This window comes from Orcinus orca, chromosome 15 (assembly GCF_937001465.1).
Source record: "Orcinus orca chromosome 15, mOrcOrc1.1, whole genome shotgun sequence".
Lineage (NCBI taxonomy): Eukaryota > Metazoa > Chordata > Mammalia > Artiodactyla > Delphinidae > Orcinus > Orcinus orca.
The window spans coordinates 77,006,056-77,018,399 of NC_064573.1; the positions used below are offsets into that span (position 1 = coordinate 77,006,056).

At 38.9% G+C, this 12,344-nt stretch overlaps 1 protein-coding gene across 2 annotated transcripts in view; it reads right to left on the minus strand.

The window, feature by feature from the left end:
• The window catches only part of MED13L (mediator complex subunit 13L), a 297,018-nt gene that overhangs the window by 254,286 nt on the left and 30,388 nt on the right, over window positions 1-12,344 (minus strand). For both annotated transcript variants that reach the window (XM_033408782.2, XM_004281470.3), the window contains exon 2: window positions 2-239. In XM_033408782.2, the coding sequence (XP_033264673.1) occupies window positions 2-239 (238 nt within the window). The remainder of the gene's footprint in view (window position 1; window positions 240-12,344) is intronic.

The following is a 12,344-nucleotide window of genomic DNA, read 5'->3' on the forward strand; positions in this document are numbered from 1 at the left end:
CCCTGTAGTTCATGATGTATTACACCCACTAAGTTGGGTTCATCTCCCCACCAGAATATCCATAACTCTTTGCAATCTGGTTTGACATCACGACGCCATACACACAGCAAGTTGGCTTGCAGACAGCGGATGAAACTTAACAGGATTGGATCATCTTGGGCTGGGGCTGAAATTATGGGTCCGCAGTCCCCATGCCCTCCAAAATTGTACCTACGCCATTTGATTCCTGTGAGTTCAGCCTGGAAAAAGTAAAGAAAATTACAACAGTTTTGACTGTTCTTTCTACTGAATACTAAAAACAGGCTTCCATACAGATAAATAAATTTGCTAAAATAAATATTTACAGTATACCTCATATAGTAAGATTTCTTCCACTGAAAAATTTATGTCAACCCTTGATTTTTTTTAAGGGGAAAACAACTCATTTCCTCCTATCAAGATTTCTACATAGCTCTTTATATTAAATACCAAAATACAGCAAACAGTCATTATTTCCTGTTGAACCATTTTTTAAACTGAAATTTACTTGAAAGTCCCTATAAATAAAATTTTCTATATTATTATGACTTATTTAATTCATAAATTATATTTAGAAATGAAGTAAGAGTTTAAAAAATAAGTTTGTAGAACTGAAATAACTTCTTTCGAAGAATTTCCTCAATTTCATCCCATCCAGAAGCTACAGTTTAAATATTTTTTAATCAGGGAAACAGTATGCAGTACCACAGTGCTTCACTATGAAAGCCAAAATAGCCTGCTAATAAAACTGATGGAAAGTTATCAGCAATTTATTCATGTTATTTAACGTGTAGCACACAGAAAAGCTTTGCTTCTGTAACAATTCCCTAACATAGCTTCGTCTTTTGTTTTTTAAACACATTTTAAAACATGGTAACTTTAAACCAGCTGACAGCTGATCCTCTGTCTTTATTCTGTTACATGTATTTGTATTCTAAAATTTTTAAATCTTAGGTTTAAAAGGAACTAAATTTCAAGGATGTTTCAACACAAACAAAAGTTAAATTCCTTACTTAAATAACTATAAACTACAACTATGTATTCAAAACTGATAGTAAAACTGATTCTGTACCAAACAGTCCATGTGTCCCTTGCATTTAATCCTTACTCACTCACAGTCCCCCCTCCTCACCCTCCCACCACAACCAAGTTAGTAATTTTTGTCAAGAAGTTGTTTTTCAAAAAACAAGTACCACAGGGGAGAAAAATAACTGCATCTTCTACTACCATAACTGAAACAAATTTAAAGTACTAAAACAATCACTATAATGAACATCTCTAAGAAAAAAATATCAGTTTTCTTCAATCCCCCAAAAAAGCTTCACTTAAAAAATGACTCCAAAAATAATAATATCCAAACTAAAACTGTCTGAAAGTCACTAACTTTTCCTTTCACATTATGAGATATGGAAATCTAATCTTTAATGAATATTCTTCGTAAAAACTGGTATTGGCATCATTTAGGCTTTCCCTTTGTACCACTTGGTTTCCTCCAGCTATAAAAGAACTACCTGGCCGATGAAAAAGTTCAAACAAAGAGTAAACTAATCACACAAGAAATAATTATTCTCCATAATCACATCAGAAATAATTATCAGCATCCTACTTTATGTTCTTCCTGTTTTTCTGTACTTAAACTTTTTGAAGTTAGAATCATACTGCATGGTTTTATATCCTTTTTCACATACTATAAATATTTCTATATATTACTAATTATTATTAAAAAACAATTCTTAATATTGTCATACTATTCACTCTTTGAAGAAAACAATTTACTCAGAGGACTTCCGGGAAGATGGCGGAAGAGTAAGACGCGGAGATGGCCTTCCTCCCCACAGATACACCAGAAATACATCTACACATGGAACAACTCCTACAGAACACCTACTGAATGCTGGCAGAAGACCTCAGACCTCCCAAAAGGCAAGAAACCCCCCACGTACCTGGGTAGGGAAAAAGAAAAAAGAATAAACAGAGACAAAAGGATAGGGACGGGACCGGCACCAGTGGGAAGGAGCTGTGAAGGAGGAAAGGTTTCCACACACTAGGAAGCCCCTTCGCGGGCGGAGACTGCAGGTGGCGGAGGGGGGAAGCTTCGGGGCCGCGGAGGAGAGCACAGCAACAGGGGTGCGGAGGGCAAAGCAGAGAGATTACTGCACAGAGGATCGGTGCCGACCGGCACTCACCAGCCCGAGAGGCTTGTCTGCTTCCCCGCCAGGGAGGGCGGGGCTGGGAGCTGAGGCTCTGGCTTCGGTCGAAGCGCAGGGAGAGGACTGGGGTTGGCAGCGTGAACACATCCTGCAGGGGGTTAGTGCGCCACGTCTAGCCGGGAGGGAGTCCGGGAAAAGTCTGGACCTGCCGAAGAGGTAAGAGACTTTTTCTTCCCTCTTTGTTTCCTGGTGTGCAAGGAGAGGGGATTAAGAGTGCTGCTTAAAGGAGCTCCAGACACAGGCGCGAGCCGCTGCTAAAGGCGCGGACCCCAGAGACAGGCATGAGACACTTAGGCTGCTGCTGCCGCCACCAAGAAGCCTGTGTGCGAGCACAGGTCACTATCCACACACCCCTTCCGGGGAGCCTGTGCGGCCCGCCACTGCCAGGGTCCCGGGATCCAGGGACAACACCCCGGGAGAATGCACGGCGCGCCTCAGGCTGGTGCAACGTCATGTTGGCCTCTGCTGCCGCAGGCTCGCCCCACACTCCGTGCCCCTCCCTGCCCCCGGCCTGAGTGAGCCAGAGCCCCCGAATCAGCGGCTCCTTTAACCCCGTCCTGTCTGAGCGAAGAACAGACGCCCTCCGGCGACCTACACACAGAGGCGGGGCCAAATCCAAAACTGAGCCCCTGGGAGCTGTGAGAACAAAGAAGAGAAGGGGAAAATCTCTCCCAGCAGCCTCAGAAGCAGCGGATTAAAGCTCCACAATCAACTTGATGTACCCTGCATCTGTGGAATACCTGAATAGACAACCAATCATCCCAAATTGAGGAGGTGGACTTTGAGAGCAAGCTTTATGATTTTTTCCCCTTTGCCTCTTTTTGTGAGTGTGTATGTATATGCTTCTGTGTGAGATTTTGTCTGTATAGCTTTGCTTCCACCATTTGTCCCAGGGTTCTATCCGTCCATTTTTTTGTTTTTTGTTTTCTCTTAATAATTATTTTTTTATTTTAATAACTTTATTATATTTTATCTTACTTTATTTTATTTTACTTTATCTTCTTTTTTCCTTCCTTCCCTCCTTCCTTCCTTCCTCCCTCCCTCCCTCCATTCTTTTCTTTCTTTCTTTCTTTCTTCTACTAATTCTTTTTTTCTACATTTTCTCCCTCTCCTTCTGAGCCCTGTGGATGAAAGCCTCTTGGTGCTGCAGCGAGGAGTTAGTGCTGTGCCTCTGAGGTGGGAGAGCCAACTTCAGGACACTGGTCCACAATAGACCTCCCAGCTCCACATAACATCAAACAGCGAAAATCTCCCAGAGATCTTCATCTCAACACCAGCACCCAGCTTCACTCGACGACCAGCAAGCTACAGTGCTGGACATCCTATGCCAAACAACTAGCAAGACAGCAATACAACCCCACCCATTAGCAGAGAGGCTGCCCAAAATCATAATAAGTCCACAGACACCCCAAAACACACCACCAGACGTGGACCTGCCCACCAGAAAGACAAGATCCAGCCTCATCCACCAGAACACAGGCACTAGTCCCCTCCACCAGGAAGCCTACACAACCCACTGAACCAACCTTAGCCACTGGGGACAGACACCAAAAACAACGGGAACTACGAACCTGCAGCCTGCAAAAAGGAGACCCCAAACACAGTAAGATAAGCAAAATGAGAAGACAGAAAAACACACAGCAGATGAAGGAGCAAGATAAAAACCCACCAGACCTAACAAATGAAGAGGAAATAGGCAGTCTACCTGAAAAAGAATTCAGAATAATGATAGTAAAGATGATCCAAAATCTTGGAAATAGAATAGACAAAATGCAAGAAACATTTAACAAGGACCTAGAAGAACTAAAGATGAAACAATGATGAACAGCACGATAAATGAAATGAAAAATACTCTAGATGGGATCAATAGCAGAATAACTGAGGCAGAAGAACGGATAAGTGACCTGGAAGATAAAATAGTGGAAATAACTACTGCAGAGCAGAATAAAGAATGAAAAGAACTGAAGACAGTCTCAGAGACCTCTGGGACAACATTAAACACACCAACATTCGAATTATAGGGGTTCCAGAAGAAGAAGAGAAAAAGAAAGGGACTGAGAAAATATTTGAAGAGATTATAGTTGAAAACTTCCCTAATATGGGAAAGGAAATAGTTCATCAAGTCCAGGAAGCACAGAGAGTCCCATACAGGATAAATCCAAGGAGAAATACGCCAAGACACATATTAATCAAACTGTCAAAAATTAAATACAAAGAAAACGTATTAAAAACAGCAAGGGAAAAACAACAAATAACACACAAGGGAATCCCCATAAGGTTAACAGCTGATCTTTCAGCAGAAACTCTGCAAGCCAGAAGGGACTGGCAGGACATATTTAAAGTGATGAAGGAGAAAAACCTGCAACCAAGATTACTCTACCCAGCAAGGATCTCATTCAGATTTGATGGAGAAATTAAAACCTTTACAGACAAGCAAAAGCTGAGAGAGTTCAGCACCACCAAACCAGCTCTACAACAACGGCTAAAGGAACTTCTATAGGCAAAAAACACAAGAGAAGGAAAAGACCTACAATAACGAACCCAAAACAATTAAGAAAATGGGAATAGGAACATACATATTGATAATTACCTTAAATGTAAATGGACTAAATGCTCCCACCAGAAGACACAGATTGGCTGAATGGATACAAAAACAAGAACCATATATTTGCTGTCTACAAGAGACCCACTTCAGACCTAGAGACACATACAGACTGAAAGCAAGGGGATGGAAAAAGATATTTCATGCAAATGGAAACCAAAAGAAAGCTGGAGTAGCAATTCTCATATCAGACAAAATAGACTTTAAAATAAAGACTATCAGAAGAGACAAAGAAGGACACTACATAATGATCAAGGGATCGATCCAAGAAGAAGATATAACAATTGTAAATATTTATGCACCCAACATAGGAGCACCTCAATACATAAGGCAAATACTAACAGCCATAAAAAGGGAAATCGACAGTAACACATTCATAGTAGGGGACTTTAACAGCCCACTTTCACCAATGGACAGATCATCCAAAATGAAAATAAGTAAGGAAACACAAGCTTTAAATGATACATTAAACAAGATGGACTTAACTGATATTTATAGGACATTCCAACCAAAAACAACAGAATACACATTTTTCTCTAGTGCTCATGGAACATTCTCCAGGATAGATCATATCTTGGGTCACAAATCAAGCCTTGGTAAATCTAAGAAAACTGAAATTGTACCAAGTATCTATTCCAACCACAACACTATGAGACTAGACATCAATTACAGGAAAAGATCTGTAAAAAATACAAACACATGAAGGCTAAACAATACACTACTTAATAACGAAGTGATCACTGAAGAAATCAAAGAGGAAATCAAAAAATACCTAGAAATAAATGACAATGGAGACACGATGACCCAAAATCTATGGGATGCGGCAAAAGCAGTTCTAAGAGGGAAGTTTATAGCAATACAATCCTATCTTAAGAAATAGGAAACATCTCAAATAAACAACCTAACCTTGCACCTAAAGCAATCAGAGAAAGAAGAACAAAAACACCCCAAACTTAGCAGAAGGAAAGAAATCATCAAAATCAGATCAGAAATAAATGAAAAAGAAATGAAGGAAACGATAGCAAAGATCAATAGAACTAAAAGCTGGTTCTTTGAGAAGATAAACAAAATCGATAAACCATTAGCCAGACTCATCAAGAAAAAAAGGGAGAAGACTCAAATCAATAGAATTAGAAATGAAAAAGGAGAAGTAACAACTGACACTGCAGAAATACTAAAGATCGTAAGAGATTACTACAAGCAACTCTATGCCAATAAAATGGACAACCTGGAAGAAATGGACAAATTCTTAGAAAGGCACAACCTGCCAAGACTGAATCAGGAAGAAATAGAAAATATGAACAGGCCAATCACAAGCACTGAAGTTGAAACTGTGATTAAAAATCTTCCAACAAACAAAAGCCCAGGACCAGATGGCTTCACAGGCGAATTCTATCAAACATTTAGAGAAGAGCTAACACCTATCTTTCTCAAACGCTTCCAAAATATAGCAGAGGGAGGAACACTCCCAAACTCATTCTACGAGGCCACCATCACCCTGATACCAAAACCAGACAAGGATGTCACAAAGAAAGAAAACTACAGGCCAATATCACTGATGAACATAGATGCAAAAATCCTCAACAAAATACTAGCAAACAGAATCCAACAGCACATTAAACAGATCATACACCATGATCAAGTGGGGTTTATTCCAGGAATGCAAGGATTCTTCAATATACGCAAATCAATCAACGTGATATACCATATTAACAAATTGAAGGAGGAAAAACCATATGATCATCTCAATAGATGCAGAGAAAGCTTTCGACAAAATTCAACACCCATTTATGATGAAAATCCTCCAGAAAGTAGGCATAGAGGGAACTTACCTCAACATAATAAAGGCCATATATGACAAACCCACAGCCAACATCGTCCTCAATGGTGAAAAACAGAAACCATTTCCACTAAGATAGGAACAAGACCAGGTTGCCCACTCTCACCACTCTTATTCAACATAGTTTTGGAAGTTTTAGCCACAGCAATCAAAGAAGAAAAGGAAATAAAAGGAATCCAAATCGCAAAAGAAGTAGTAAAGCTGTCACTATCTGCAGATGACATGATACTATACATAGAGAATCCTAAAGATGCTACCAGAAAACTACTAGAGCTAATCAGTGAATCTGGTAAATTAGCAGGATACAAAATTAATGCACAAAACTCTCTGGCATTCCTATACACTAATGACGAAAAATCTGAAAGTGAAATCAAGAAAACACTCCCATTTACCATTGCAACAAAAAGAATAAAATACCTAGGAATAAACCTACCTAAGGAGACAAAAGACCTGTATGCAGAAAATTATAAGACACTGATGAAAGAAATTAAAGATGCTACAAATACATGGAGAGATATACCATGTTCTTGGATTGGAAGAATCAACATTGTGAAAATGACTCTACTACCCAAAGCAATCTACAGATTCAATGCAATCCCTATCAAACTACCACTGGCATTTTCACAGAACTAGAACAAAAAATTTCACAATTTGTATGGAAACACAAAAGACCCCGAATAGCCAAAGCAATCTTGAGAATGAAAAACGGAGCTGGAGGAGTCAGGCTCCCTGACTTCAGACTATACTACAAAGCTACAGTAATCAAGACAGTATGGTACTGGCACAAAAACAGAAATATAAATCAATGGAACAGGATAGAAAGCCCAGAGATAAACCCACACACATATGGTCACCTTATCTTTGATAAAAGAGGAAGGAATGTACAGTGGAGAAAGGACAGCCTCTTCAATAAGTGGTGCTGGGAAAACTGGACAGGTACGTGTAAAAGTACGAAATTAGATCACTCCCTAACACCATACACAAAAATAAGCTCAAAATGGATTAAAGACCTAAATGTAAGGCCAGAAACTATCAAACACTTAGAGGAAAACATAGGCAGGACACTCTATGACATAAATCACTGCAAGATCCTTTTTGACCCACCTCCTAGAGAAATGGAAATAAAAACAAAAATAAACAAATGGGACCTAATGAAACTTCAAAGCTTTTGCACAGCAAAGGAAACCATAAACAAGACCAAAAGACAACCCTCAGAATGGGAGAAAATATTTGCAAATGAAGCAACTGACAAAGGATTAATCTCCAAAATTTATAAGCAGCTCATGCAGCTTAATAACAAAAAAACAAACAACCCAATCCAAAAATGGGCAGAAGACCTAAATAGACATTTCTCCAAAGAAGATATACAGATTGCCAACAAACACATGAAAGTATGCTCAACATCATTAATCATTAGAGAAATGAAAATCAAAACTACAATGAGATATCATCTCACACCAGTTAGAATGGCCATCATCAAAAAATCTAGAAACAATAAATGCTGGAGAGGGTGTGGAGAAAAGGGAACCCTCTTGCACTGTTGGTGGGAATGTAAATTGACACAGCCACTGTGGAGAACAGTATGGAGGTTCCTTAAAAAACTACAAATAGAACTACCATATGACCCAGCAATCCCACTACTGGGCATATACCCTGAGAAAACCATAATTCAAAAAGAGTCATGTACCAAAATGTTCATTGCAGCTCTATTTACAATAGCCCGGAAATGGAAACAACCTAAGTGTCCATCATCGGATGAATGGATAAAGAAGATGTGGCACATATATACAATGGAATATTACTCAGCCATAAAAAGAAACGAAATTGAGCTATTTGTAATGAGGTGGATAGACCTAGAGTCTGTCAAAGTGAAGTAAGTCAGAAAGAGAGAGACAAATTCCGTATGCTAACACATATATATGGAATTTTAGAAAAAAAAGATGTCATGAAGAACCTAGGGGTAAAACAGGAATAAAGACACAGACCTACTAGAGAATGGACTTGAGGATATGGGGAGGGGGAAGGGTAAGCTGTGACAAAGCGAGAGAGAGGCATGGACATATATACACTACCAAACATAAGGTAGATAGCTAGTGGGAAGCAGCCGCATAGCACAGGGAGATCAGCTTGGTGCTTTGTGACCGCCTGGAGGGGTGGGATAGGGAGGGTGGGAGGGAGGGAGACGCAAGAAGGAAGAGATATGGGAACATATGTATGTATAGAACTGATTCATTTTGTTGTAAAGCAGAAACTAACACACCATTGTAAAGCAATTATACGCCAATAAAGATGTTAAAAAAAAAGCAAATTGCTAAAACAAATAGTTGAATTTAATTGGTAATCTCTATTAAAACACATTGATATCATGCAGTGTCTAATATAATAATCTGATTAAAAATTGATGGTTTGGTTTGCTTTCTCAAAAAAAAATTTATTCCATAACAACTGGACAATCTTCCTATTTCACTATTATAATTATTATAATTGGTGAACATCCTTGAACATTATTTTCCTGATTACTTTCCTTACGAGAGATTGCTTGCTGTAGAATTACCAAAGAATACAAATATTTTAGGACTCATGAAAGAATGCTACCACACTGCTTTTTAGTAGTCTCACCCATACAAATAACCTCCTGCCAAACTGCATATCTTTTAAAATACCTGTTGATTTAATATAATGATATGCCCTTGTACCAGTTGGTAGTCTTCATTCTACTAAGAGGAAATTATTATCATATATTTGATCAGAAGTATAACCTGGGGCCAGTCTTCTTGGGTTTGATTCCCAGCTGTGTACTTACTAGCTGAAAGTAGCAAGTACCTAGCAAATTATTTAATCTTTGTCTCTCAGTTGCCTTACCGGTAAAATGAGAATAATGGTATTGAGAGTTGATTAAATGAGTTAGTATATACAGAAAGCGCTTAGGACAGTGCCTGGCACATAGCAAAAAATATAAATGATACTGGTTCATTACTAGTAGTACTAGTGTAGTAGTACTACTTCCCTTTAGTTGTCTGTCCACATCGTTTCTGTTTTTCTATCATAGAAGTTCGTTTCCTCAAATAAAAGCAGTGTGTGTGTATGTTATGTTTTAATCAGAAAGCCTAAGATCAATTTTTAAATAAATATCAAAGAAGGAAACTAAATAAGACTAAGTGGGGGCAGCTGAAATCAGAAAAGTCAAGTAGAAGACTAACTTTTCTTATATCACCTAAGCTAGTGTTCTGTGCCTAAGGATCCTGAGGAAGTGGAGGGGAGAAGAGAAGAGGAGGAAAACATACCAATAAAAATGAATCACTAATGCTTACATTAACCATATTTAAAAGGTTAGAAAATTAAAATACATCAGAGATTTAAATATCAGGTGAGTCAGTCCCCAAGAAAATCTACACAGCAACTTAATCACAAGAATACTTTCACCTGTAACACCCAGCATGGTTCAGCAGACAAAATACTTGGCTTTGGGCTTCCCTGGTGGCACAGTGGTTGAGAGTCCGCCTGCCGATGTGGGGGACGCGGGTTCGTGCCCCGGTCTGGGAGGATCCCACGTGCCGTGGAGCGGCTGGGCCTGTGGGCCATGGCCGCTGAGCCTGCACGTCCGGAGCCTGTGCTCCGCAACAGGAGAGGCCACAGCAGTGAGAGGCCCGCGTACCGAAAAAGAAAACAAAAAAAAAACTTGGCTTTGATTCAGGAGAATGGTTTCCTAATCCTAGCACTTGCACTAACTTCCTATCAGTGTTTCTATGGTCTCAGTGGTAAAAGAAAGCCGCTGCCACCTGCTCTATATCTTTATGGAGTTGTTCTAGCAAGTGATGTAATACAAATGCAAGTGACATAACATCAAGGCTACAAACTTAATCTCTTCATAACTAATTCAGCCAGAAGTACTAAAAATGTCCAATCATTTAAAAACAATTTATCCCTTTACCTTAAAACTAAAATTAAATATCACTATACCAGTCTTCACTGGAAAATGTAACAATGAAACACCATTCAAGCCTAACAGACACCTAGGTATAAAATGAATGTTCAAAGACTTAGCTTTAAATTTTGAGTTAATATTTGATTAAGAGGAAAAATGACTGAAACACCTTGTCCAAGAAAAAAAATCCTAGAATGGATGTATATTTAATTACACTATTAAAATATATCTTCACATACCGTGACCATGTTTATAATTAAAAATCAATTCCACACAAAGTTCTGTTGACCCAATTTCTGACAAATGTGTATTTCCAAGACTCAAAATTCTTGAAGCAACCCTTTAAAGTATTTCTAGGTGCAAATTATCCCAAAAATGCAATTATTTCTCACTGTCAAAGATGAACAATTTATATTTAAGATTACATGGTTTTTCAAATATAGAATCGGAAAAAAAATATGCAAGGAAAAAAATCAGTATTGCGCATAGATAGAACGATAACCACAACCATCATCATTTATTCATCACCTACTTAGTACCAGGCAGCATACTAGGGTCTTCTCATAGAATTTCTAATATGAGGCACCATACTAGTGTTTTCATATATAATTTCTAATCTTCTCAAACAGTTAAAATAATTCTCAGAAACACAAAGCTTAAATAATTCTCCAATAACCACACAGGTAGCAACTGGCAGATCCCAAACATAACTGGATTTAAAGCATAACTGAATTTAAAGCATAAACTCTTTCTGCTCTGCCATACTGTTTCACAGGGCTAATGGTAAAAATTAGCCCTAGAGGATTATAAAATAGTACAAAGAAACAGTCATCAACTCAATTTAGCAATGACAAGAGCTCACGGCCAAACTTTATAATTTAAGAAAGTTCCTGAATCTTTCTTTACTCATCCTGAGTTATTGAGAAAACTAGTATAAGGGCTTCCCTGGTGGCGCAGTGGTTGAGAGTCCGCCTGCCGATGCAGGGGACACGGGTTCGTGCCCCGGTCCGGGAAGATCCCACATGCCGCGGAGCAGCTGGGCCCGTGAGCCGTGGCCGCTGAGCCTGCACGTCCGGAGCCTGTGCTCCGCAATGGGAGAGGCCACAACAGTGAGAGGCCCGCATACCAAAAAAACAAAAAAAAAAGAGGAAACTAGTATAAGACTGCCCACTACACCATTCCATAAATAGGAGAGACCTGTTTCATTTCACTCAGATAATTACATGCCTTCTTTACATGTTACCACTATAAGACCATACTCACACAAGCTAATTTTTAGAGGATATGTATAACAAACCAAGAAAATAACTATTCTAATAGCAAGAGAGACTGGAGGAAAATTTTCTCAGCCGTGGCTGGTATCAGCTGTACAGGTAGTCGGCATCCTCCGGGAACTGAACTTAACTGGCAGAGACTACCCTGGCCTAAACAGAAGTTCAATACAGAATGGTTCAAATTAAAAAGATTACAACAGAATCAGGATAAATGCACTTTCTTATGACATGAATGTATTTAAAGAAAATTTATATTGATTCTTAATATCCTATTCTTTAGGTACTATACATAGGAAATGAGCTGATAAATTTTCCCAATGGAGGTCATTTATTTGCACTAACCCTTGGTAATCAGATCCCTCATGACCAACATATACTTGCAGTGTGGCTCTCCAAAGTTAAACCTGTATTCAGAGGTCATGGAATAGAATAAAACTAACGTAACTCGGTAAGAATGAACCCAGAGTGTAGTATC